At 37.2% G+C, this 27,648-nt stretch overlaps 4 protein-coding genes across 12 annotated transcripts in view; 2 read left to right on the forward strand and 2 right to left on the reverse strand.

Annotated features, from left to right (window-relative positions):
• The window catches only part of LOC137735368 (uncharacterized), a 28,747-nt gene extending 20,173 nt beyond the window's left edge, over positions 1–8,574 (reverse strand). Inside the window, 1 exon segment of the mRNA XM_068474790.1 lies at positions 7,765–8,574. Within this exon segment, the coding sequence (XP_068330891.1) occupies positions 7,915–8,511 (597 nt within the window). The 5' untranslated portion in view covers positions 8,512–8,574 and the 3' untranslated portion in view covers positions 7,765–7,914.
• Positions 8,575–13,370: 4,796 nt separating this feature from the next.
• Positions 13,371–17,913, forward strand: LOC137735372 (disease resistance protein RUN1-like). Its single transcript, XM_068474797.1, has 6 exons — positions 13,371–13,960; positions 14,367–15,465; positions 15,553–15,852; positions 16,030–16,878; positions 17,001–17,616; positions 17,725–17,913. The coding sequence occupies exons 1-6, from the start codon at positions 13,449–13,451 to the stop codon at positions 17,901–17,903; spliced, it is 3,555 nt and encodes a 1,184-aa protein (XP_068330898.1). The 5' UTR covers positions 13,371–13,448; the 3' UTR covers positions 17,904–17,913.
• Positions 17,914–18,299: 386 nt separating this feature from the next.
• LOC137735369 (uncharacterized) lies at positions 18,300–23,401 on the reverse strand. Of its 9 annotated transcripts, XR_011068641.1 has the most exons (8): positions 23,162–23,401; positions 22,866–22,966; positions 20,707–20,795; positions 20,438–20,614; positions 20,074–20,177; positions 19,789–19,871; positions 18,674–19,624; positions 18,300–18,583 (listed from the first exon to the last, which is right to left on the reverse strand). XR_011068641.1 is itself a non-coding variant. In XM_068474792.1 (7 exons), the coding sequence occupies exons 4-6, from the start codon at positions 20,612–20,614 to the stop codon at positions 18,675–18,677; spliced, it is 318 nt and encodes a 105-aa protein (XP_068330893.1). In that variant the 5' UTR covers positions 20,707–20,795; positions 22,866–22,966; positions 23,162–23,401; the 3' UTR covers positions 18,300–18,583; position 18,674. The 9 variants fall into 9 exon arrangements, 1 of the variants encoding a protein (XP_068330893.1); XR_011068634.1 differs by lacking the exon at positions 20,074–20,177; XR_011068638.1 differs by having other exon boundaries at positions 18,674–19,871.
• A 1,789-nt stretch (positions 23,402–25,190) lies between these two features.
• On the forward strand, positions 25,191–27,165 carry LOC137733157 (uncharacterized). Its single transcript, XM_068472319.1, has one exon. It carries the CDS (start codon positions 25,239–25,241, stop codon positions 27,150–27,152), a length of 1,914 nt encoding a protein of 637 aa, XP_068328420.1. The 5' UTR covers positions 25,191–25,238; the 3' UTR covers positions 27,153–27,165.
• The last annotated feature ends 483 nt before the right edge of the window (positions 27,166–27,648 follow it).

The raw sequence follows: 27,648 nt of genomic DNA on the forward strand, positions 1-27,648 counted from the left end.
CTGGTTTCCGCTTCTTCAACCTTGAATAATTAGGGTCAGGAAGCATTAGGAGGAACGACTGTCTCTGAGGCGATTAATCAAATAGTGCAAATCTAGAATAAAAAAGCAATAGAAGTTCAGGATTGATGAGGTTCAAAGCCCACTAAAAGCTGCTAATACAATGCAGTGTCATTGACATCAATAGATTAAAGCTAATGGCGCATGAAGAGTAGTGAAACACTCACAGCCCTCGCTCACTGGTTGCATGAGCAATAAAAGGAACAAATTCATCTAGTCACATCGGGGCCATCCAAAAAGAAAATTGAAGCAAACACCACAAACAACGCAAAATTTGCTCAAACGTCAGCATCCATCCCAAACAACGAATTTGTACCTCATTTGGGAGTTAATATAGCACATGAGAACATTGTAAATGCCATGGGACATTTAATTCCAATGAATTTATAAATGGGTCCCCATATTAGTATAGAATTACAGTTAAACCACAATTATATGCAATCAGTACCTTTCCCTTTGCAGTGTTCTCCCCCACAGGAACCTGCACATCAATAACCCGTGTTTAAATTACTAAAAAACCAATCTTGTTATGATGTTAAAAATATGAAGCACAAATGTATCCGAGCATGCACGTGAGACCTTGGGAACTGTGAAATTTTCATTTTTTCAATTTAGATATAAGAGTTAATGTATTACAGTGCCAAATACAGCAACTGCTAATTTCCATATGACCACATCTGCATCTGCCTAACCATTCTGCTTGGGTCTTTTAAATAAGAAGCGACTTGTTCACTAATATTCTGCAACTGGAAAAAGAAAAATGAATTCCTAGTGATATCTGGCAAAGCATGGCACAAGTCAGCCATAGGGAAAGGCATGTTTACAAGTTCAATTATAGAGCCAGACCTGATTAAAAGCATGCGGCTCGCTTTTAATAGCAGCAGTGCCATTTGTCTATCAATTTGTTTATGAAAGTAGATATTCTACAAGATACAACGTGACAGGCCTTAGTTAGACCAAGTAACCCGCATGGAAATGCACACACTAATGTAAAGTTGAACATAGTAGAATAAATTCCTAAAATTCATGCAAGAGAAGTTATCGGAGCATGAAAGAATTTATACAGAACTGCCCGAGAGTATACTTAAAGTAAACATATGGCAACATAGATTTTTACAAGTATAATTTACAACTGAATTTCATGGTTCTCTGCCGCCCCTCTAGATAACAAACTAATTTAATTTAGTACCTAATGGAATTTAAAGGTCAGAATACTATCATCTGGTATATTTCATATTGAACAGTTGAGACAAACTTAATAACATAATAGCATAGTACCATCATAATCTGACTAATTATAGTAACTGTTGTAGTGGAACTTCTGAAATTTGAGGAACCCTCACAATCATATGAATAGAGGAAACTTGAAGCATTTCCTTAAAGTTTGATTTGATTAAATCAAACTCTATCTTAGCTAATTGTATAGTTACAAGCTAAACACACTTTGTGCTTTCATAATAACTAAATTAAATAGATACTGAAACTTAGCGTCGAGCTAAGATGAAAATGGCACTAATATTCAATTTCTATAGCTACACTGGCGGACTATTATATTATTCAATGACTTCTGTAACCTCCAACTGCTATGCATATTGTCTCTTATATTCACATTATTTAGCTCTATGTCTTCATTCTAATTAAGCGTCACAAGATTATAATTAAGCATAAAAGGATTGTGAACTGAAGTCTCTTACTGCTCCTGATGACGAAGATTGATGTATTTTTTCTCGAGTTCTTCCATCTCGGCATCTTTATTATCATTTTGCCCATCACCATTTTCCTCTTCCCCCACTTCTCCTCCATCTTCTTCCTCCTCGCCTGCTCATCATCAAAGTCATCCTCTTCCTACTCCATCCACAAACCATCAAATAACAACAAAATCACCAAAACAAAACCGAATGATCACCAAAACCCAATAACAGAATTTACAAATAAAAAACACTCAGCTCATCGTTGTCGAAATCGCCATCGCCCTTGAACTCATTGTCACTGTCACGAGCCTTTCTATCCATTGTGACGTCTGATCAAACACCCAAATATTTATACAATTTAATTCCACAAGGATTTAAAAGTTGATGGTACATACAACCTCATTCCACTATCCAAACCAATTTATGAATCCCAGATTCTAACCTTTTGAAGCTGAAAGGAGAAGAAAGACTGCAAGAGTTGAGAGAGGCACAAACGAGCCTCAGAAGAAGATGCAGGGTTTGGGTTTGGGTCATGGGGGTTTAAGCATTCATATGCAATTTACCGAGCTGGATGACCCGTTTCGAAAACCCCAACCCGTCTCCTAAACCAAGTCCCAAAATCTATCGATTAATTTCCCCTTCGTTGACCAAAAACATTTGGGCCCTAAATGGGCTTTATGGGTCAGTAAGGCCTATATGAGATTCAGCCAGGCCCACTCATTTGATTAGCATTTCGTTGAGAGAGTGACTTATTTACTACTACAATCTAGTGATTTTTCTCTTTATTTGTAAATGATAATTTTTATGTTCGACTCATGTAAATGGCCAATTCAACACTAAATTATGACGTTTGCAAGAATTTGAAGACCAAAGGGTATGTATTCCAACTTTCTCCAACATACATAATCTTTGGATAACAATCGATCCTCAAGGGGAACAGGTTGCTTCTCAAACGAATAGTTAGGGGCATGGGACCATGATTTTCCACGCCAGAGTAAGGTTGATCCGAATATTACTACCTCAGAAGTCCGATCATTGACTCACCAGCTTTGGGTAGAGTTGTATCAGACAAAGTAGCGGTGCCACCATCACTCTACTCCGAGGCAATAGATGGAGTCCTGACGGCTCTGCTGGATGACCATGCTTGTTCCGCAAGACAAGCAATCTGATCCGAATATGGACACAATCAGATCCTATAAGTCTTGGAGTTCATACAATATAGGAATTGGGATGCGCTGCAAGTAATCATAACTCCGAAAAGGATGCAATATCTACTCCTAGATATCCTCTAGGATTCTTCTGGCTTAGAATGAGAATTCTATCCTAAAATGTCTCTCTCCCCATGGTATAAATACACCCATCTAGGGTTCATCTATGATAATGCAATCTAAACATTCAATTCTCTTGCCCACTACTTGAGTCTAAAATCATTCACTAACTTGACCGTTGTAGAGCCTTTGGCCGACACACACTCCTCCCCCTGTCTCAAACTTGCATACGGTTGGTTATTGTTTTGCCGGTTGTGCTCAACTACCACTCGCTGCGGTGTGTAAATTTGGTTCCAACACCTAAGTTAGACTTAACTGTCAGAAGAATGAATCTCAAGCTTTATGTTTCTAGGCTATAGAATAGCTACCTTTTAATGGAAATGATCATACTTCATTAGGACATGTATAACGCTCCCTAAATGGTTGGTTTGAACTCCACATGGTCTCACCCATTTAGCCAACAACGGTTGACCACGGGATGAATCCTAACAACATTGGCGATGGTGGCCTATCTCTAAGCAATGATTATAAGGATGACTGTGCCTTGGAGATCTTGTTGAATCTTGCCTTATCCATCCCTTATGGGCTAATCTTGCTTGTGAATCCAACTAGGCTCACAAGATCCTTCATTGGGCCTTACATGAATAACTAAGCTCATATCCTCTGCTAAGCGGGTGTGGCCAAGCGCATCGTTTCATGGTAGTCCATCTTGTCTGTCGTGAAGAACATGCTGTCCTGGCAAAGGTACCGATTCTGCTGGGTGTGATTTACTAATAGACATCCCTCCATTGCATTAGTTTTCAACGCATGTAAGGGTTAAGTACTCGTGAAACTCTAGAGATAATTTTGTCATCTTGGCTTGCTTTAGTACACATGGTGTCTCTTATGGGGCCGGTGAGATTTGGTTACCACAAACAACACCCAGTATTCTGATAAACATCATTGAATGTAACATGCTTAAGGTTGGTAAAGTAGTGTATAATATTTTTGTTACATATTATCGTGAGATATTTGAGTCAAAATTGGTGGTGGGTTTAGGTTTTTCTTTCTTCATTTTTCCTTTCTCCTATAATGTAAAGATTTATATTATTAGATTGGGGGCGTATAACAATTCCCTATATGAAATGGGCATAAAATTTGTAATTTGGAAAAGCTCTGGTTGCTTGTTCGATAAACAAGTATGCTGCAAACTTTTCTGTTTTTACAACATATGAACTTTCTCATTTTTTTAGAAGTCTTTTTAGCCAAAATGGTCCCTGAGATTTGCCGAACTTCTCATTTTAGTCCCTGAGATTTGAAATCAATAGAAGTGATTCCTGAGATTGTCCACCATCAATCATTTTAGTCATTCGATGAAAAATTATGTTAAATAAGGATCCAAATGACAAAATTACCGTCAATATAATAAACAATAAGTCAAAATGATTTAACTAAAGTTGAGGATACTTTTGTCATTTAATCCTTATTTTATGGAGATTTTTCACAGAATGACCAAAATAATTGATTGTGGACAAACTCAGAGATCAATTCTATAGATTTCAAATCTCAATGATCAATATAAGGAGTTATGCAAATTTCAATAACCATTTTAATTAAACAACCTTTTTTAAATCTTTGATTGTGTACCAGGTGGCACTGGCAAAGCAAAGGGTTGATGAGTACATATTCTCAGCTAGTACAACAAACCCGTCGCTCAACAGTTGGCGTAAGTTTCCTTCTATAATGCTTTTTTGCCACGATCTCCTTGGTTGTGTACTGGCAATCGGTCATTTGTTATGCACAAGTTGCTTTCTAAAAAGTCACTTATGTTTCTCATAATGTAAATACCTAGATGTGAGAGCTACTATGCACTGGGACTAGTTTGGTACTTCCGCAAGAAGTTTTGTCTGGTAATTTTGCACAAACTGTGTTAGTGTATGAGTGATGCAGTTAACATTAAGTTGAGGGCGTAGTGTAGGAGATCTTCTTGCATTGAACGGATGTGTGCAGTGTTCATCGCACAATAAATTTGGTTGCATACTGATCGCTTGACCAATTATTGTGAGGGGGAAGTTGTGTATACCCGGTATATGCCAGAATTTCTCCTAATTTAGATGTAGCGTGAGTATCAACATTTTTTTTCTGCCGGGTATGGATGCTTCTTTCTAGGTAGAGTTTAGTTCAAGTGAACTTTCATTTTAGTTCTTGATAATTCACTTTGGTCTTTGATATTTTATTGTGATCCACTTTTCCCGTAACATTTGCACATGTAGCAAAGACGCTGTTTATTGGTTGTTAAGTCAAAAGAATATGATATCAATTAAGCTGATATGAGGGTACAATAAGATTGAAAAATGTGTTCCCACCCAAAGCAGAACAGCTGCACTCTCCTAGCTATTGCACACTATAAATGTTGTAGGTTGGAATTCATCTTTAATTTAATACCCTTGGATTGGCATAAATGTGGACCCTGTGATTACTAATTTTACTGACTTAAATGTAAATTTAATACCCTAGCAAGTGATTCATGACTATTTGATTTACTTCAACCGGATCAAGCTTGCCGTAGGATTGATCATGTTACAGAGGATATATGGTTTTGATTACTCTGTTTCTGGTTTTGTATTACCCTAGCAAGTGATTCATGACTAGGGCTGATGCTTAGTCCTCAGTTTACAGTGAAGATGAAGCAGGAAACTCCGATCTCGTTCTTCGATTGCTACAAGCACCACTACAGAATCAGACCATGTTAAAAGCGGGCCCTTAGTGCTTCATTAGTGAATTTATGAATGCGGGTCAAGCAGTTGGATTGCCCATGCTATCTGCAACAGTGATGTACCAGATATCGAAGCTATCGACAATATCCAGTACTCTTGTTTGTAATAACCTACCAAATTTTGCTTGTTATTAAGAAAACACTCGCTTTCAACCAAGGTGTAAATTGTCGATTATGATATCAGAATTGTGGGACACATTTTGGCACACTTTCTTAGGAATCGCTCTATGATGTATTTTAACAATTTAACTGTCTATCTTTTAGTTCTTCCACGAAAAATAATCTCTACAAAAAATTTACACAAATTAGAAATCATATGATTCTATTGCATTAAATGATAGTCATTTTAATATTTTTTGATAAAATCGTATTTATCTATTTTCTTCACTACAAATAATTGTTTTAGTGGTTTTAGATTTATCCAATTTTTTTTAAGGATAATCTAAGATAAATGAATTGAAATATAAACTGTTCGAATTCTTGAAAGAATATACGGAATGGAACCACAAGAAAGTGCGTCGAGGTGTGATGATGATTATCCATTGAATCATTCTGAGTAATCATAAGAAAGTGCGTCTGTTTAGGCCCAAAATATTGAGTCTAGACTGAGGATAACTTGGGTCCCGGCGCAGAATGGAAACCTTCAGTACCTTAGATTTCTTTGAGATAAGTCTGGCCCAAAGAAAGATAGCCGAATCCTAACTTCCTAAAATTAGTATCTCTCTGGGTTGGATTCGATTGAGTCCTAGATTAAATAGAAATGTCAAATAGCAGGGCAAATATTGATTAAATTAGGAATATTCCAAGGATTAATATTCGTGGCTGATCAGGATTAGAACGAATAAGAGATGAAGAAGGGACTAGGTTCCAAGTCCTAAGACAAGGAGGAGTGGCTGAGCTCTATGCAGAGATTGGAATGGATTAATACCGAGGAAATACAGTCAGAGTGGGACTCCACTTCGGCTCTACTTCGGCATTAGGTGAAAATCACTCTTATAAATAGAAGAGGGTCTGCAACACTCAAAGCCTCTTCAAATCAATACACAAATATGCCAATTTATTACTCTACGAATCCTTCTTATTTTTGAGAAAGCAACTGACCTTCCTAACTTCGTCAAGCATATCTCGCAGTTTGTATAAACAATTATGTGATTGACAATCGTCGACATCTCTCAGTTTGTATAAACAGAGTCAAGCGAGTGAGGAGCATACGAGGAGCATCTCACTTTGTAGAAACAACTCTACCCCAAGTTCGGCTGACTACCTAACCAGGTCTCTATCAACAAGGAATCTAAGTCCTTGTTGGATGATGTCACCTCATTAGCTTTCTCGGTGAAGTGAGGTGTTACCAAGTTACGATGTCCAACACATTGAAAATTGAACCTTTTTTATGATTGGATATTCACAAGTGCATTTTTGAGTTTGACATTCTAACGACTGAACTATATTTACAAATGAGACACTTATCTCTTTTGAGTATTTGTGTCCTTCCAAATTCGGCGCACTTCTATTTGCACAAATATTATTAAAGCAGCCAAGCCCGATGCAGACCATTCATGAACTTCCTAGTGACTAATAGCCTTGTCTTCAGGTGCTATAACCCCGAGGTTGAGACGAGATAAGAAGTCAAGAACGCATTTGACATCACCACCACCACATTCATTTATTCACAAGTGTTCTAAATGCATTTGACATCACCACCACCACATTCGCTGGTCGTATGAAAGCAGCGTCTGCAGCAGCGTTTGTTGATAGAATTTGCTCCTTAACAAGTGTTCTACATTTCTAACAACCAAGACTCAAGAAGCAAAATGAAAAATGGGAGAACATTGCTGACACAAGCACGAGATCATCTTACCTAGCCTTGTTGATACTCCACGATCCAGAAAACCATGCTGGTTAGCCTGGTCTATATCCTTCAAATATCAACCCTTCCAAATAGTTTTCAAGTCTCATCAAATCCCAGTCCAGCTTTCTAAGTTGTCTCAAATAGATGCAAAATTCGAGCAAGCAAAAGATTTCGCACACAAAGAAACTATATTCAGAACATAGCAACTATGTATTACCATATATTCCTTGTTGACACATATAACACAACAACTCTCTGCCACCATAAAACCGAAAAGTAAACGAACTCACTAGTCTATTCGTCGTTGTTATTCCTCTTCCTCCTGTTCTTGTTGATCAAATGCTCCGGAACCGGCTGGAGGAGCTTCCGATCCTTCGTCTTTGCAATCTTTTTTATCGTCTTCGGGTTCGAAATCACCTGCAGCCTAGTACCAGACCTCAAAATGTTCTCCTTCTTCTTCTTCTCCCTCTCCTCCCTCTTCCTCCTCTTCTCCTCCTTGTTCTTCTTGATCTCGTCCTTCAGCTCCGTCATTCTCTCTCTGTAGGCCCTCTTTATCTCCTTCGCCTTCGCCCTCTCCTCGAAAGTTGTCCCCTTTCGGCTGACTTGCGCCGCCGAAGCCCTCTGCTTCCTCGGCTGCTACCATTTCCGGCCGGAGACTTTTCCTTCCATCACGCCGTCGTAGCTTGGCTTCCCGAAGATGGGCTTGTCAGGATTGTCCGAGGAGGGTACCGCCGACCGCTTCGCCGGAGGTGGATACGAGTCGTCGATATCCATTGCAGCGCCGCCAAAGATAGAGGCATCTTTGTCGGCGGATTGGGGGTTTCTCTTGCGCTTGTAGGTTTTGCCGCCGAAGCCCTCGTCTAGGCAGCAGAAATCGATTGTGCAGGCCATGGATGAAGGGGCTTGTTCGATTTACTGTCCTAGGTCTTCCACTCATGTGCTGGCTCTAACACTGGATTTTGCAATTTATATGCAACTAATAAAAATAAATAAAAATTGCAATCACAAAACCTCCATGTCATACGGGTCCTTGACCACATAAGAGCACAATAACATTTTGAACCACAAAAAAAAACTCATGTGCAGGTCACGTTTTAAGACAGCGTTAAAAATAATGGTGTTTATACATTTTACTGCAGTTCAATTCTCCGTCAATTCTTTTTTTTTTTTTTTTTTTTCTAATAACTAATTATGATAATTTAAAAAGCTGTAACTAATTAATAGTAATGGTATAATTCAATTTATCAAAATTTGATAAATGTGATTCGAGACAAGTCGCAAATCCTTGAGGGTCCAAATAAAAATCGATTGAAATTCATTCTCGAGTCAAAGATATCAATATATGGTTACAAGATGGATCAACTGCCGGCTCAATTTAAATCCAAATTTCTTTACCATTGGCTATTTTTCGAATACCTTATTACCACAATGGCCATTTATCGATTTAGCCTTTATTCTATGGGTAAATTTCTCTATAAGAAAAAGAAAATAGATGGAATTTGGTTAAAAGGGGTTATGTGTAAATGAATTAAAACATCAAGGAATATTGATGTAATGTCTCAAACGTGAGATGTTTTCATGAAAACTTAATAAACTTTAGGTTTGTTAGCGAAATTAACCCTACTTTAATACGAAGGATAGCAAAAATCTTAGGATGCTTTCAAAGAACAGTTGCATAAATCACTTGAAACACTCTTTTTATTGGGTTGGTCAAATATTAATGAGTTTTCAATGGATATGATGAAGGAAATGGAATCTCTGAACGTGCTTGAAACACATTGAATTCCGAAAAGTGAATTATGCCGGGAAGAAGTTCAAGTAACTTGAGTTCTTTACCATTCTCTTTAGTAGAGCGAAATCTCAGCAAGTGCAATCTTTCTGATGATGCATTTCCTAAGGATTTGAGTAATCTAGCTATCCTCACTGCAAAGACTCTTATCTAAATAGCAATCCAATTTGTAGCCTACCGATTTTCATCAAATGTTTGATAAGGCTCGATGAACTCTCTTTCTGGGGATGTAAGAGGCTCAAATCACTTGTGGGGTTGCCGAAAGTACACAAACTGATGACCGCTATGGATGACAACCGCAATCTAGTTGAGTGGTACTACGATTACAAATTAGAACCTACTGGAAGAGCTGATGCTAACTGATCAACCTTTTGGGGTTGCACAACTTGGAATCCATGCCAAATATTCAAAAGCACAAACCATTCCCCGATTCTTAAGATGTTGATTGGAGTCTCCTCCAGGTGCATCTCTCTCTCTCTCTGATAAATATGTCATTGGAATTGGAAAGAATTGACTAGTTAATGTTATGGTGTCCGTAGTACATAAATAGGGATTGCATCAACATGATATATTCAACACATTTTTTTATGGGAACGGCCAAGAGGACACAAGTTTGGACCGTAGGAGAGGAAATCGCGGCTTGGAAAGACCTTTCATCAGTAGATCCGTAGGCTGACCCGAGGATGGAATGAATTGTACTTTATGCATGCCAAGCTTAACACGTTCGCAAACAAAATGATAATTCAACACAATACACTTCGTGCGAGCATGAAAAACCGGATTAGCTACCATGTAGGTGGTGCTAAGATTATCACAGAAAATATAAATGGGCTTTGAAATTACACACCGGACTTCACGATGTAAGTAAGAGACCTAAAGAGATTCAGTATAAGTGTGAGCAAGAGCACGATACTCATACTCCACACTAGAACGTCTTACAATAGGCTGCTATGTAGAGCTCTAGGAGATGAGATTGGGACCAAGAAAAAGAAGATACCTAGACGTGGACCGACAAGTGTATGGATGACCAGCCCAATCTGCATCAGAGTAACCAAGTAGAAACAAGTGGACCACAATGAGGCCGAAACTAAGACCAAGTCTAACAAACCCTTATAACATAATGAAGAACACATTCTGCAGCAACCAAATGAGTCATAGTGGGACAAGCCATAAACTGAGCAATATGATTGACCGCAAAGGCAATACTAGGATGAGTTAAAGTGAGATATGTAAGTGACCTGAGAAGGTGACGAAACTCAGTGGGATCAGAAAGAGGAGTACCAACCTGATTAGGAATCTGTGACAATGTAAAATGGCGTTTCATGAATTTACGTTGCAGGGCATATTGTCTTAATGATTTGATTATGATCAAATTGATTGCAATATATTTATGTTGAATCATACATTCTATTTATTGAAATAATAATTGTCATTATCATTATAGTTTGCTATCTGCCGTTGCATATGGTGGTTTATCACAAGCATCGCCTTGCAGTGCATCATAACCTGGGATAGAAGCACTTTGCTTTTCTCTACTTTCTTCCAGTAATTAGGTATACAAGTAGTTTTAGATCTTGAGTTAAATTTCAAGCCATTGTCAACCTTTCAGTATAAAATTGCAGAGTTTGCTTTATCAATTATCAATTTCAACTTTTTTCCTTTCAATTTTGGGTCAAATGTTTGTTGGTAGTATGATTATAATCCTTCAGCTTAAGATATATCGTTTGGCAGAGAATTTAACAGAAGTTCAATTTCAAGCTGTACTTTTTCTTGGGACAGATTGTTGCACTGCCTCTCATCCCAACATTAGCAGCATCTGTGATATATTCAGTCAAATAGGAAAACATCACCAAAAAAAGCAGAAACCAACCAAATATTCTACGTAGTGAACATTCTCCGTGGCACCAAATGACAGGTTACAAGTACTTAATTTTAATTATGTGGGTTCTTAGTTGGTTAATCATTTAACTGAGAATGTTGGTCCCTGCTAATTGTCTTTGTGAGATTTAGTTTAATAGTTTGATCTATTTATCCCCTTTCACCGATTTACAGAATATCCAATGAAATTTATTTGAAGCTGCAATATCTCTTATCACATAACACAACCGCGTCATCTCCACGCTTGCAGCAAAAACGGTACCAGAAAAATCAAAGTAATGTCAACAAAGACTACAAGTGATGCATTTTCCACTGGAAATGAGCATCAACAAAGTAATGTCAAGAACAAAGATTGTTGTGGCGGTATTGAATTGACAAAGCAGTTTGCAGGTAGAATGGGAATTGCAAGATAAATGTCAAGAACAAAACCACAAACATTATATACTCATCTTTAGCAACTTTTAATAAGATAAACTAGTAATATGATAGAAGCGAGTTGTATTTTGTAGTACTGTACAGAAAAATGATATATATGAATTCTTACTCTTCAACTCAATGTCATTATTTATTTTGTTATCTTACACTATTATTTGGTTCATTGATGTATTTCTTCATTTATTCTTTACTAACCTCTTCGAATGACGTTTTCGAGCGTGCAAGGACCCTTTCTTTTAGGGGTGTGCTATCTACACACTCCAAATTACTTCTCACACACCTCTTGTTAATTTATGTTCGTTGATCTTCTTCAATTCATCCGATCCGACGACCGAAAATTAGAAACGCATGTAAAAAGTAAAATAGGATGTGTAGATATCACACATTTTATACAGAACTTAATTATGTTTTATTTCCTTTTTATTTGCAACTATAGGTGCAATTTTATTTTTAGGACTCTGCCACTAGCAGCCAGCCATGCCTTAAAAGAAAAGCTTTTTGGGGCAATGCATGGGAACACGACCCATTTTATAATTGTTTGTGAATCTTTCTGGAAGTAGATAGGAAGGACGCTATACAACCTTTTGTTTTAATCTCTGCCACTAGCGGCCGGCCTTGATTTAAAGAAAGACTATTTGGATCAAGCATGGGAACAACCCATTTTATAATTGTTTGTAAATTTTCCTGGAAGTATATTTTATAATTAAATATCCCCTGCACAGAGACATTTGCATTGCACCTAGCAAAGACCAGTTTTTTTGGTTTGAACATCGATACACATCAATGGCTCTCGTGAGAACATCTCAAGGAACTTCTGTTATTGTTGTGGCGGTATTGACTTGACAAAGTAGTTTGCAGGTGGAATGGGAATTGCAAGATAAATGTCAAGAAAATAGTAGATATTATACTATAAAACCACAAACCCTATATACTCATCTTTAGCAACTTTTAATAAGATAAACTAGTAATATGATAGAAGCAAGTTGTATTTTTTTGTAGTACTGTAAGGAAAAGATGATAAATATGAATTCTTACTTTTCAACTCAATGTCATTGTTTATTTTGTTATCTTACACTATTATTTGGTTCATTGATGTATTTCTTCATTTATTCTTTACTAACCTCTTCGAATGACGTTTTCGAGCGTGCAAGGACCCTTTCTTTTAGGGATGAGCTATCCACACACTCCAAATTATTTCTCACACACCTCTTGTTAATTTATGTTCGTTGATCTTTTTCAATTCATCTGATTCAACAATCGAAAATTAAAAACGTAAGTAAAAAGTAAAATAAGATGTGTAGATATCATACCCCTTCTTTTATCATGCATTTTATACACAACTTAATTATGTTTTATTTCCTGTCTATTTGCAACTATAGGTGCAATTTTATTTTTAGGACTCTGCCACTAGCAGCCAGCCATGACTTAAAAGAAAAGCTTTTTGGGTCAATGCATGGGAACACGACCCATTTTATAATTGTTTGTGAATCTTGCTGGAAGTAGATAGGAAGGACCCCATACAACCTTTTGTTTTAATCTCTGCCACTAGCGGTCGGCCATGATTTAAAGAAAGACTTTGGGTCAAGCATGGGAACAACCCTTTTTATAATTGTTTGTAAAGTTTCCAGTAGATAGGAATAACCCAATTAAATATCCCCTGCAAAGAGACATTTGCATTGCATCTAGCAAAGACCAGTTTTTTTGGTTTGAACATCAATCCACATCAATGGCTCTCGTGACAACATCTCAAGGAACCTCCTCTGATTCCAAAAAATTTCGGGGTTACCGATACGACGTGTTCTTGAGCTTCAGAGGCGAAGACACTCGCAAGACTTTTACCGACCACCTCTACACAGCCTTGAACAACGCAGGATTTCTCACGTTCCGAGACGACGATGAACTTGAGAGAGGAGAAGATATAAAGCCAGGACTGCAGAAAGCGATCCAGCTGTCACGAACTTCTGTTGTTGTGTTTTCAAAAGATTACGCATCATCCAGATGGTGCCTTGATGAGCTTGTGATGATCCTTGAACGCAAGAGGCCTCCCTCGGACCATGTAGTTTTACCAGTCTTTTACCATGTCGACCCGTCCCACGTGAGGAAGCAGACAGAAAGTATTGGAAAAGCATTTGCAAGACACCAGAAATCTCAATCGCAGGAAAAGGTGAAGGGATGGAGGAAGGCACTTACAGAGGTTGCAGATCTAGCAGGCATGGTCTTACAAAATCAAGCGGATGGGTAACTTTCATTTTCTCCATTTCTCTTCTCTTTCTTCAGTTAATTTGATACTATGATCCGTAGGGACCTTGATTTTTATAAGTTTTTATTCAACCTCAGTAGTGAATAATTATCCCAATTTAGGTCAACTTAAAGAAATCACACTTGGATAAACTTAAGGATTAGTCATTTTCCATGTTAGTCTACTGGTTTCCTGTTGCTTAAAATGTTTCAAAAGCAGGTGTGGAAAAAAGTTGGTATGTACTTTCTGTGCTGTATTCCTTTTATTTCTTTTTTAAGTAAAGGCCATCAACATTTGTTTGATTTATTAATTATCTAAATTCCCCAATTCATTATTCATTCATCCAATACATCTGTGAGACATAACATGTTTGATTTATTTTTCATTTTCTTTGTAAATTCTTAGGTATGAGTCAAAGTTTATTGAAAAAATTGTTAAAGTGATTGGAGGCAAGTTAAGTCGCACACCATTGAGCGTTGTACCAAAATTGATTGGAGTCGAATCTCAAGTCAAAGACATCAATTTGTGGTTACAAGATGGATCAACCGATGTCGGTATACTAGTTGTGTATGGCATGTCTGGAATAGGGAAGACAACCATTGCAAAACATGTTTACAATTCAAACTTTAGAAGCTTTGAAGGAAGTAGTTTTATTGAAAATATCAACGAAACAGCAAATCGACCAAATGGCTTAGTTCAAATACAAAAACAACTTCTTTATGATATTTTGAACGACAGAGAAGTGAAAATACATGGTGTTAGTGAGGGACTAAGAAAGATTGAAAGAGCCATAAGCTCTAGAAGAGTGCTTCTTGTTCTTGATGATGTGGACCATATGGACCAATTAGATGCAGTACTAGAGATGAAAGATCGGTTTTATCCGGGAAGTAAGATACTTATAACAACTAGGCGTGAAAGGTTGCTAAAGGCACATCAAGTTACAAAGGTGCACAAAGTTGGAACTTTGTATTACAATGAGTCTTTAGAGCTTTTCAGTTGGCATGCTTTTCGCCAGGATCATCCCCTTAGAGGTTACATGGAATATTCAGAAAAGGTTGTACACTATTGCGACGGACTTCCATTAGCTCTAAAAGTTTTGGGGTCTTCTTTATCAGGGGAAAGTATAGATGTATGGGAAAGTGCATTGGAGAAGCTAAAAGTTATCCCTAATGGTGAAATCATGAATAAACTAAGAATAAGCTATGACAATTTACAAGATGACCATGACCGGGAATTATTCCTCCACATTGCTTGTTTCCTAATAGGAAGGAACAAAAGCCACATTGTTAGAATACTCGATGGATGTGATTTCTATACAATTGTTGGCATTCAAAATCTCATTGATACATGCTTGGTGACAGTTGATGGATGCAACAATGTGAAAATGCATGACATGATCCGTGACATGGGAAGAGAAATTGTTTACCACGAATCAAAAGAGTCTGGAAAACGTAGTAGATTATGGCGCCATAAGGATTCTTTCGAAGTACTGAGGGAAAAGAATGTAAGAAACATGCCTTTTATGTCTATATATGTATTTCTCCTTGTGAAAATTATCCATATAAATGTTTTAACTTTTTTTTTCTGTTAGGGTACACAAACAATTCAAGGTCTTGCCTTGGATATGCGTATGCATCTTGCAAACAGACCAATAAACACAAATGAGACAGTCTTGGAAACCAATGCATTTGAAAGGATGCACAATTTACAACTACTCCATCTTATTCATGTACGACTGGATGGATGTTATGTAGATTTCCCTACAAGATTAAGATGGTTGTGTTGGCTTGAATTTCCATTGGATTCTATACCTGTTGATCTTCCTTTGGAGTGTCTAATTGTTCTTGAAATGCAACATAGTAGCTTAAGACAAGTCTGGAAAGGAACAAAAGTATGTTACTCTACGCATTTCAATTCATTTTCCTTATTTTGTTAGTTTTTTATTTGTTGACTAACTCCATGTGTTAAAATGAACTCCTATGTTTTCTTTAATTCGATGACTAATTTCTTATGTTAGATACTTATTTCATTGTTTTTTTTCTTTTTCTTTTTTTATTTGTTTCCACAGTTTCTTCCATCGTTGAAGTTCCTTGACGTCAGCCATTCCCATTCCCTCACTGAAATCATGGACTTCTCACTTTGCCCTAGTCTAGAAGAATTGATTCTTGTAGATTGCACAAGCCTGATTGATGTTCATGAATCCATTGGAAACCTGGAGAGACTTGTGTACTTTAACTTGAAGGATTGCAAGAATCTTAGGATGCTTTCGAAGAACATGTGCATGCTTAAATCACTTGAAAAACTCATTTTATCTGGCTGCTCAAATCTTGAAGAGTTTCCAGTGGCGATGATGAAGAAGATGGTGTCTCTAAAAGTTCTTGAAATAGATGGAATTCCAATAAGTGAATTGTGGCCAGAAAGAAGTTCAACTATCTTGAGTTCTTTTCCATGCTCTTTACTAGAGTTAAGTCTCAAGAGGTGCAATCTTTCTGATGATGCCTTTTGTAGGGATTTAAGTAGTCTATCCTCGTTGCAAAAACTAAAGTTAGGTGAGAATCCAATTTGCAGTCTGCCAGGTTTCATCAAAGGTTTGAGGAGGCTCGACAAACTCTCTTTCAAAGGTTGTAATAGACTCGAATCGCTTGTGGGGTTGCCGAAAGTACACCAAATGATGAGCGTAGTTGGATGCATATCATTAAGAAAAATAACACCTCTTTCCCCTGAGCCATGGTCTGCAATGTACATGGTGGATGACAACTGGAATCTAGTTGAGTGGGAGTACTTATACAAGTTAGAGCCTATTGATAGAGTCGATGTGGAAATGATCAAACTTTTGGGCTTGTGCAACTTGGAATCCATGCCTGCAATTCGAATGGACAGCCCACTATTCTCACTTTCAAAAGTGAGTCGTGTCCAGGTGCGCCTCTCTCTCTCTCTCTCTCTCTCTCTCTCTCTCTCTCTCTCTCTCTCTCTCATGTCATATATATAATGGGAAATAAATGGCTTAGTAATGTTGTGATGATAATGGAAAATGCATAGGGACTGTATCAATATGGTATATTCAGCACATTTTTTGTTGGGAATGAGGTTCCAGGCCGGTTCAGCTATAAAAGTACCAAGTCCTCCATATCTTTCAGTGTCCCTTTACTCCCTTCTAGTCACAAAATCCGAGGCTTGAACATCTTTGCTACCTATGCAAACAAGGAGAATTCTAATAATGATGATGAATGGAAAGTGTTTTCAAACATAATCAAAGTGAGTAACAAGAGCAAGGGTCTGAAGTGGATCTATTTCCCATTATTCTATGGTATCCCAGGTGACGGTGAAGATATGATATGGTTGAGCCATTGGAAGATGGAGAACGAAACAATATTACAATGTGGAGATCAAGTGGTGGTTTCAGTAATGACTGGACCAAATAAGTTGTTTCGGATAAAGGAGTTTGGTGTCGAGCTTATGCAAGAGCACCAGAATAATATGATGATAAATACCCAACACAACACCGAATCAGATCCTAATGATCCATTTGTCATCGGGGGAGATTTGTCCACGTGGGAGCATGTACCAGGAATATACTGCCTTGGTTTCACAGTCGCAATTGTTGAAGAGAGATGGTTTAATCGCCTCATCATGGACGCTGATGAAGGAGACACAGGTATGATGTGTTGTTGTATTGCAATGAATTATACTCCATCCAAACGCTTTCAATTTTCCTGTATTCAATTAAAAAACATAAAGTTTATGTTATTTGTATTTTTTTTAGACAAAGAAGGGCAAGAGGATGAACCTGATTACACAATTGCAAGGACAAAAGTTGCGGCGGCTGCCAGTAACAACTGCGGCCTCAGAGGCTGGAAGGTGCTCCTCACAGCTGCCGGCTTATTTTTCACGCTTGCTCTAGTAGTTCGGTCCTCCATCTCCCAGAAAAAGAAGCGACAATAGTCCACAAGCCATCCATGAGTTTGTAATTTTATTCGATACAGACATCTTTGGGTTCCCTCCTTGTTTTCAAGATGTTTTCTGCCTTCAAAATATCGAAGTTTCAGATGTGTTCAACATCATCAAATATTGCATAAATATAGCATAAAATACATCCAACATTAGCGATACTTAAGAATTTTTCTTCCCTGCCACTGATTGCATACAATCCTGTACTAGAGAAGATAAACAGATGGTTGTATACTAGCAGTAAATAATTGAAAAAAAAATGATTCGAAACATACAAGGGAAGGACGTATCTTTAGCAATACCAGGCAAGAATCAATTCATCGAATTGGGGGAAAATATTTCTGTAAATGTCAAATTTACAGATATTAATTGTCATTTACAACAAAATCATACATCTTAAAGACTCGGCTCCCATTGAAAAATTGTGTAAATTACATAAATATCAGTGCAACAGATATTATATTGAATAATATATCAAATAAATTTACAGCAGACAATTTCTTAACCTGAGATTCAAGGACTATACAGCTGATTGAGCCTTGCATCGCTACTACACTACGGAAGCTGGTTTCTGCTTCTTCAACCCGAACATATTATTGAGGTCAGAAAGCATAGTAGAAATGACCATGGTCTCTGGAGCCATGAAATTTACTATCTTCTCATAAACATTATACCTGCAAAAGCATAATGCAATAAGCCTTGAACAATCTAGCCTAGTTTGCTCAAAACAAAATCACATAGGGAACCGAAGAATCTATTGATACCTTATCTTGCGACTATTAGAGGCTCTTCTGTCAACAATCTTCCTCTTCTTAGCATGCAACTTTTTCAAGGAATAAAATGATGTCTCAGCGGATAATCAAATAGTGAAAAATCAGAATCAATAAACAATAGAAGTTCAGGATCAATTGGGTTGTGATTGTTAGCAGGAATAACTGCTAGCTTGTTCCATTTTTAATGTTACAAAAACATAAAAACTTGAAGAATAGAAGTTCGGGATTGATTAGGTTCCAAGCCTACCATAAGCAGAGACAATACAATGTCATTGACTTCCATAGCTACAGATGCAGATTGTTTGAATGATCTCATGGCTCAGACTTAGTTACTTAAAGTTGGGACTGGCGTGACCTCAATGAGAACTAAGCACATACTTCACTACAATTCAGCAGACCCAAAGCTGATGTGAGAAGATTTACGTTAACAATTGAGTCGGTCCAAGCTCAACCTCGATGCTTTTTGTTTTGGGATAAGGTTAGGCAAGGCTGAGCTCAATCCATTCTTCTTGATTAACACTTCCACTGTTAATGATAACTTAGTACCAGCTTAATCTGACTAATTATAGTAACCGTTTTAGTGGAACTTTTGAAATTTGGGGAACCCTCACAATCATATGAAATCGAGGAAACTTGAAGCATTTCCTTAAAGTTTGATTTGATAAAATTAAACTCTATCTCAGCTAATAGTACAGTTATAAGCTAAACACACTTTATGAGAATTTAAACGGTTATTAATAACTTCAAACACAAAATGTAATACACAAAGCATATCTACAAATCTTTCACATATCGACAATTCTTATCGTGCGGAAAATGATAGATTACGCACAACAATGGAAAGCCAAATTGTATTACAAAATAACTATAATAGTTTGATAAATGTAGTTTGCACACACTATCCATTGCTTGAACAAAGGACGGGTTCTTCTCAAGTAAAGCCTGTAGTTTGCACACACTAACTAGGTCAGAATACGTTGCATTGACAGCCTCATGTGAATCACAAAATAAAGACCTAATTGGCTCATGCAGACCACCTCTCAGGTAAGAACGTAAATCTTAACATGTCAAAAATCTTAAAAAAAAAGGGGAAATGCAAAAGTGACCTGTGGTAATCCATGATTCCATGTGAACTTGAGAATGCTTTCTGAAGCAAGAATCTGAACTCAAGAGCTTTGTCCCACAGAGCCTCCAGAAAAATGAAAACAAAAGGCATGGAAAATGGGTAAGAATAAACATCGATCAGACAATAATTCACTACATAAATATTTTTTTTTTCAACTTTAAGGATTGGCATGAAAAGAAGCTTTAAACAAGGAGCAATAATTTGATATTGAAAAACAAAACCTATTTCATGGATATTACAAGAGTTACTATTTTGAACAACGTACCTTTTGGTTCTTCACTGCTTGACCCTTAAGAAGATCTTTCTTTAAAAAACAAAATTAACTTCATATGTAAGCCCATATAACTCCATTTTGTGCTTTCATAGTAACTAAATTAAATAGACACTGAAAATTAGCCTTGAGCTAAGATGAAAATTATATATGTAAGCCTAGATAACTCCATTTTGTGTATTCAATTCCTATAACTCGTGTATTATTTACATTATTCAATGACATGTGTAACCTAATATCAAATTTCGTCACCAACCTCCGACTGCTATGCATATTATTTAGCTCTACGTCTTCATTCTAATGAAGCATCACAAGTTTATAATTAAAAATAAAAGGATTGTCAACAGAAGTCTCTTACTGCTCCTGCTGACGAAGATTCATGTATTCTTTCTCGAGTTCTTCCATCTCGGCATCTTTGCCCATCACCATTTTCCTCTTCCCCAACTTCTTCTCCATCTTCTTCCTCATTTTCTGATTCTTCTTCCTCCTCCTCGCCGTCACGCTCATCATCAAAGTCATCCTCTTCCAGCTCCATCTACATCACAAACCATCAATTAACAACAAAATCACCACAACAAACTGAATAATTACCGAAGCCCAATAAAAGAACTTACAAATCAAACTAACATTCAACTCATTGCTGTTGAAATCGCCATTGTCCTCGAACTCACTGTCGCTGTCAAGAGCCTTCCATCTCCATTGTGACGTATGAGCCCCTACAAATTCAAACACCCAAATATTATAGAATTTAATTCCACAAGGATTTAAGCTTTGATACAACTTCATTTCAAATATCCAAACCAATTTATGAATCCCAAACCTTTTGAAGCTGCAAGGAGAAAAAAGACGACGAGAGTTGAGAGAGGCAGAGGAGTCTCAGAAGAAGCTGCAGGGTATGGGTTTTGGGGGTTTAAGCACTGACATGCAATTTACCAGGCTGGAATTATCCGTTTCTTAAACCCCAACCCGTCTTCTAAAACAAGTCCCAAAATCTGTCGATTATTTTCCCCTTACTAGACCAAAAAACATTGGGCCCTTAAATAAGCTTCATGGGCCAGTTTGGCCGATATTAAATTGAGCCAAGTCCGTCTCATTTGATTAGTACTTTGTTGCACATTCCACGAGAGCGACTTATTTACTACAATCTAGTGACATTTCTCTTTATTTGTAAGTGATAGATTTTAGGTTCGACTGACTAATTCAATACTAAATTATGACGTCTGGTTCATTGTGCGGCTAGCTCGAACTTTATACCTATTAAAGAAATGATAAAGACTTGCCTAAAATAGGGGTGACAGATTGTCGGATGTATCCTAAGCCAATTTTATAACAGTTTCCCTCCAATCTCTCAACTATGGCCAGATGTCTTTTGTTTGTGGATTTGGAATACAATTGACCTAGCACGCTTGTTTCATATTAGTCTTTCTTGCATTCAACACAAAACATCATAGTTTTCATAAAGTGAGCACCACATATAGGGGTTGTAGACATGCTCGAAATAATTTGAATTAAGCTCAGCTTTTTAGTGAAATGAGTTGAGCTAAAAAAAATGCTAGAATCATTAAAAAAAATGAGCCAATATGGATTTTTGGTATTTTCAGCTCATAAAGCTAGTGAACAGCTCATTTCTTTCATGAGATAGCTCGACTTGTTCGTTAAAGCTTGTCTCATAAATATACTCTCTCTCTCTCTCTCTCTCTCTCTCTCACCAATCTAGAAATACTCCTCTTTGAAAATGATTTAAATAATTAGATAAGCTCACGTTCTGAGTTGCCTCATTATCTAAAGTGTGAAGAACAAATTTTTGGAACAGGCGATCAATCAAGTGAGCGATAGGTAGGAGTAGAAACAAGCAATGCGTAGCAGCAGAGTACAACAAGAGGAATTGTTGTTCCGGTCAATCAATTGGCATGCCTAACCGATCGATCGGTTTGGCTCTTTTGTGTTTTTTGTTCCGCGTTTTCAAAGCCTATTTAGAGTAGGTTGTGGGTTTTATTGGGATTCCTTTCTTGTAACTAAAGCCATTACATATAATTAGGGCTTTATTCTTTGCACGAAAGACATAAGAATTACAAGGGAATCATTTTGAGAGATTGTGAGGGGTGTGAGATACCAAAAACTAGGGGTTGCAAAAGCGTTTTTTTTTTTTTGTTGTTTGGGGGGGTGGTGTGGTTCTTTTAACTAAAGGGGCTTTTCATACTAGTGAGATATCTTGGGTAACACCGAAAGTGGAGTTAGGCACGATTCGCTAAACCAAAAGAATTCTTGTTTACTTTTTGTTTGGTGTTTTTGTTGTATATTTATTGTTCTTGTTTAGGTGATCGTATGAGTTATCATAGTTCATTGAAAACAAAGACTGCTGATCAAATTCAAGTTCATTTCTATATAATCCACACCATCTATAATGATAAAGATACAGAATGCACGCAAAGAAAGAACCAGAACTACGTAACCAGTCAAATTCAAGTTCATTTCTATAACTCAAGATACTTACTTTTGTTCTCCGTTTGGGAAAATTCTCGACCGGTTTAACTGAAAACCCTCTAGTATACTCATGTGTACTCTATATTTGGTTAAAGAACTTCCAATAGTTTTAAGCGCATTGAATCATGCAGCTACTACCAACCGTTAACGAGATCCATGTCATATACACAAAACAAAGATGCACAAAACCTTCTAGCAAAACACAGTTCATTATCTACATAAATTTCAAATTTCAATTCAATAGATTACGTAAAATACTCCAAACCAAAATCAGATAGCATTCATAAAGTATAACTACTTACTTCATGAGAATGTCATAGTACTCGGGATCCAAAGAAGAAAACATTGCATCCACATCTTTTATAGCCATGATAGCTCTATGCACCATTATCCAATTTGCAGACTGCAAAACTCAAAAAAATCAATCTCATCACTTTCTTTCATTCCACACCAAACAGACCATTTGAATTATAATTAAAAACTGGAAAAACGATAAGAAAAGAAGAATAAAGTTATAAACTTGCAATTCAATTTTCTATTCCATCGACTGATTTTCTCGGCAAACAAACAGAAGAATAGCAAAAGAGAAAAGACAAACCTTGCAGCGCTTGTCTTTGGTGCTGAGACGTGAGCCTTCATGAGTAGTTTTTAGAGCTTCGACTGCCTTGCACCTAGATGAAAAACGGATTAAACATTTTTGGGGGAATTATCAAATCATTAAGGGGTTTTACAGAAAATTGTATGTAGAAAAGGGAAAATGATTTGGAGTGATACTGTTTGAGTAAGCTCTCGATCTTTCGAGATTTTTGTTCGATTCTGTTCTCTCTCTCTCTCTCTCTCTCTCTCTCTCTCTCCCCCCCCCCCTCCCTCCCTCCCTCCCCCCCCCCCCCCTCCCTCCCTCCCTCCCTCCCCCCCCCCCCCCCCCCCTCCCTCCCTCCCTCTGATTTTCTCACCTGGCAATTGGAAAAGACTTGAGGAAACATGTTCCCGAGAAAGTGACACGGCAGGTGGACCAAACTGTATATTGGGCTGGATCCCAGGTCGGTCCAAAGATAGCCTTGAATTCAGACTGTTTGATTGTCTAAATTTTTGTTAAATTAGTAAATAAATAGTGTGAAAAACTATTTTGTTACTCAGTTTAAATTTTTTATCTTCAACAACGCATTTATCTTGTCAAACTTTAAATATTTTATTATTAACAATTCAAATCCAACCAACTCATTTTCTAAAAGAGTCCCATCTATCTTCATTTTCTTCTTGCTCAAGATTTCACTCTTGAGTTTTATTTTATTTTTTAATATTTAGCTTATGAACAGTTGCTCTGTAAATTTAAGGAGTGACCGATCATTTTGCTATAATAGTGACTCTTTTGTAGAGTTTGTTGGAGATGTGTTTTTTTATTTAAATTTTACTATTTCAAATAGAATTTTGGTTATTTTACAGCATTTCCTAAAAATGCACTTAGTAACTTGAAGTGAATTTGGCTTAAGTAGCATGGTCTTTTTTAGAGGGGTGTATTAATTTAGACTCAATCAGCTATACAAAATGTTGAAGAAAAAAATACCTACTTATCCATGTCACCAACTCGAAGAATTTAAAATTAAAATTAAATTTAAATTTTCATTTCTTTTTTTTATATTTTACCCTTATTTACAAAATAAATTTCCTAATTTTATGCATCTTTTACTCTTATAATTTGAAATCAAAAGATATTAAAATAAAATAATACCTTTTTTTTCAAAAAAAAAAAACCTTATCAATAGCACAAATCCTATATGAAATTTAACTATTAGAACAAATTCTAAAAATATTATATAAATATACAAATAAAAATATCCATAAAAAATTTAAAATATTTTATTTTTTGTTTTGCCAAAAAAAAAAAAAAAAACTTTATCAATAGGAACATTTTTATACATTAAAAATATCCCTTAAATAGTCAGTAAAACACATATGCTTTGATCAATGTTGTTCCTTTCACGTCTAAAAAAACAAAAAGCAACCAATGAAACTAAATAACAATTCAATTTAATGTTAAATGATTTTGGTTCGCATATACATGCAAAAATTCCAATTTCATTAGGTAGTGATTTGTTTCTGTCTATTGATTCTTTTTAAATTTATTCAATCGTACGACTCGATATAACGAAATGAGCATTGGAAGAAAAATAGAATGTGAAAAATCACTTATCTTTCATTGTCCCGTACATGAAGGAAAAAAAATAAAAAATAAAAAATAAAGCTTAAAAAGCATAAGAGAAAAACTCTTCCTAGATGTGTATGATCAAATTTGTATGCCCATTACTCATGTAGTTTGCATTGCTATTTGCTTAGGTGCTCAATCAGCTTTGTGTTGCACCAAATTGCTTTTGTTTCAATCAAGACGGTGTCGTTTACATTGTTCCACCAAATTGCTTTCGTTTTGTTCTTTAATCAAATGACCTCCAAGCCCCTACAGATAAGATTACCACTCCACAAAATCCCGTAAATCAAAACAAAACACAAGGTCAATATCGTCATTCTAACCAAACGGTCATAATCATCGACACTCCACTTCTTAAATTCCTTTCCCCTCTCCCCCCACTCTTTTCCACTCTTTCTTCTTCCTTGCTTTCAAAGTCTTCGTTTGCTTCACACAAAATCCAAAACCTCCGCAGAAGCTCAACTGCTCATCAATGGCGGACTCCATCCCCTGCAGAAAACCCCACTTCCCATTCTCCGATCCAAACCCAGAAGCTCACCAAAACCCGATTCAAGACGGTAAGTCCTACACCATGCACTTTCTCCTTAAAGCTCTAATCTTTGCCATTTTCATTGTTGTTCTTCCACTTTTCCCCTCACAAGCTCCCGAATTTATCAACCACACGATCCTCACCAAGTTCTGGGAGCTCATTCACGTTATCTTCGTCGGCATTGCCGTGTCCTACGGCTTGTTCAGCAGAAGAAATAGTGCTGAAATGGGGTTTGAGAATAGCTCAAATGTAGGTACTTCTGAGTCTTATATGCCTACAATATTTCCCGTTTCGTCGAATTTCGACAGCGGGTATGAACACCCATGTGGGTATGGTGAGAAAAGTGAAGGTGAGAGTTGGAATTCTGGGTATTTTGTGGGTAACCCTGTTGCTGCTGTGGCTCAATCTTGTCATGAAAGCAATGTTTTTTATGCCCACTGCAAACCCAGTTTGGGGATTTGTGAAAGTGGGTGTGAAAATTCATGTGGGTATAAAGAGAAAAATGTTACTCAAGCTTGGAATTCTCAGTATTTTCAGGGTGAATCAATGGTGTTTGTGGCTCAACCAAATTATGGTCTTGATGAATGGGGAAAACCCAGATCAATGGTTGATAATCAGCCGTTAGGATTGCCGGTTCGGAGTTTGAAACCAAGGGTGCAAAACCAGGATAGTTTTGAGTTTGTTGCTAGGAGTGAGTTCAGTTTAGGTTCTAAGGGCTCTTTTAATAGCTCTGATAGGGTTAGTAATGGGGATTTTGATGATTTGGGTGCTATAAATTTAAAACAGAAGTTCAATGAAGCTGCCACATCACCTTCCCCGGTTCATTGGCGTTCGCATTCTGCAAGGATGGAAAGGGGGAAAAGAGTAGGTAGTAATGCTCGTCCTTCGCGTTTGAGGCCACTCTCAGTTGATGAAACTCAGTTTGAATCAATGAAAACTCGGTCTTTCCAGTCCACATTGTCCTTTACTTCTGATTCTTCTTCTCAAACTAGTTCTCTGTCTTCTTCCCCAAAAGAAGACTCTTTCACGCACTCCATGTCTTCGGAGGTGCTTAACTCGAAGGTGGAGAATGTGAAGAAAAGAAAGAGTCCTCATTCTCAAGGGTCGTCTTCTCCTTCAGTGAGTGCGTTGCATTCGCGGGGCTACAGCATTGGTTCTTTCCATGAGGAGGACTTGAGGAGAAGCTCCGAAAATTACTTGAAGGATTTGAGTGGGAGCGGAAGCAGAAGCAGAAGTGGAAGTGGAAACGGAAGCGGAAGTGAGGAGGAGCAATTGGGAAGCAAAGAGTTGGGGCAAGGTTTTTTGGGATTGAATACTAAACCTGCAAGCCTCACTAAATCTGTATCAAGGGGAAAATCTGTTAGAACGATCAGAGGTAGTAGATTTGCCACTCATGAAAAAGTTGAGAAGATGTGTGACATTGGTGAGTTTATATCTATGAGAAAAGATATGATGCAAAATGGAGTAACCAACACGAAAAATCTTGGAAATGGAAAGAGTAAGCATGATCTTGGCAATCCTTTTCACATGCCAAAGCTAGAATTTCCGAAACATGAGAAGAAGGAGATGCGAGAAGTTCGTGGCAATGCAGCTGCGGAGTTTGAAGAAGAAGAGTTGGAAAGTGAGGCAGAAAACTTTCAATTGAGCTCGGATGATGAACGTGAAGATGATGCTCTTGCCACTGCTGCTGCGGCTACAAGTAGCAACTCTCTGAATGTTGGAGGAGCAGACTCAGAGGTTGATAAGAAGGCGGGCGAGTTCATAGCGAAATTTAGAGAGCAGATTAGGCGTCAAAAAGTGGCATCAATGGACAGATCAAGAGGGCAACACATATCTGCTAATTCCTTTGGGCGATGATCATATAATTATGAATTATGATGCTCAAAGTATATTTTCTATTTATTTATTTTATACATTTAATAAAACATTTGGTGTCTGTTGTACCAGGTAAATGTTTAGAAGGCATTTTCAATCATACAAATTTACTACGGTTGGTGTTATATTTTGGAAAGAGCAATGCTAGGGAGATCACAAAAACATGTTTCGACTGCCGACAGCCGAAGCCACGGTTACAATTGGCTTCATTTTTCAATTTTCGTGTGGCGTCCAATTATGAATTATACAAAATGAATAAGGTTGATATTTATTCGTTGGTAGAATAATGATTGCCTATGGATTGATTGGAATACAACATTTCGGGTGCACAGATAAATGCTCGTATCCATTTGAGCTACAAGTTTCTTGTACTTTAAACTAGAGTCCAATGAACGATGCCTAAGTGCACCTCCAGTTGTGCTCAAGGAATTTTTATAGCCTGCATGTCATAATCAAAACCGTTTATTTCTAAATCACT

The sequence above is a fragment of the Pyrus communis genome, chromosome 5, assembly GCF_963583255.1.
Source record: "Pyrus communis chromosome 5, drPyrComm1.1, whole genome shotgun sequence".
NCBI lineage: Eukaryota > Viridiplantae > Streptophyta > Magnoliopsida > Rosales > Rosaceae > Pyrus > Pyrus communis.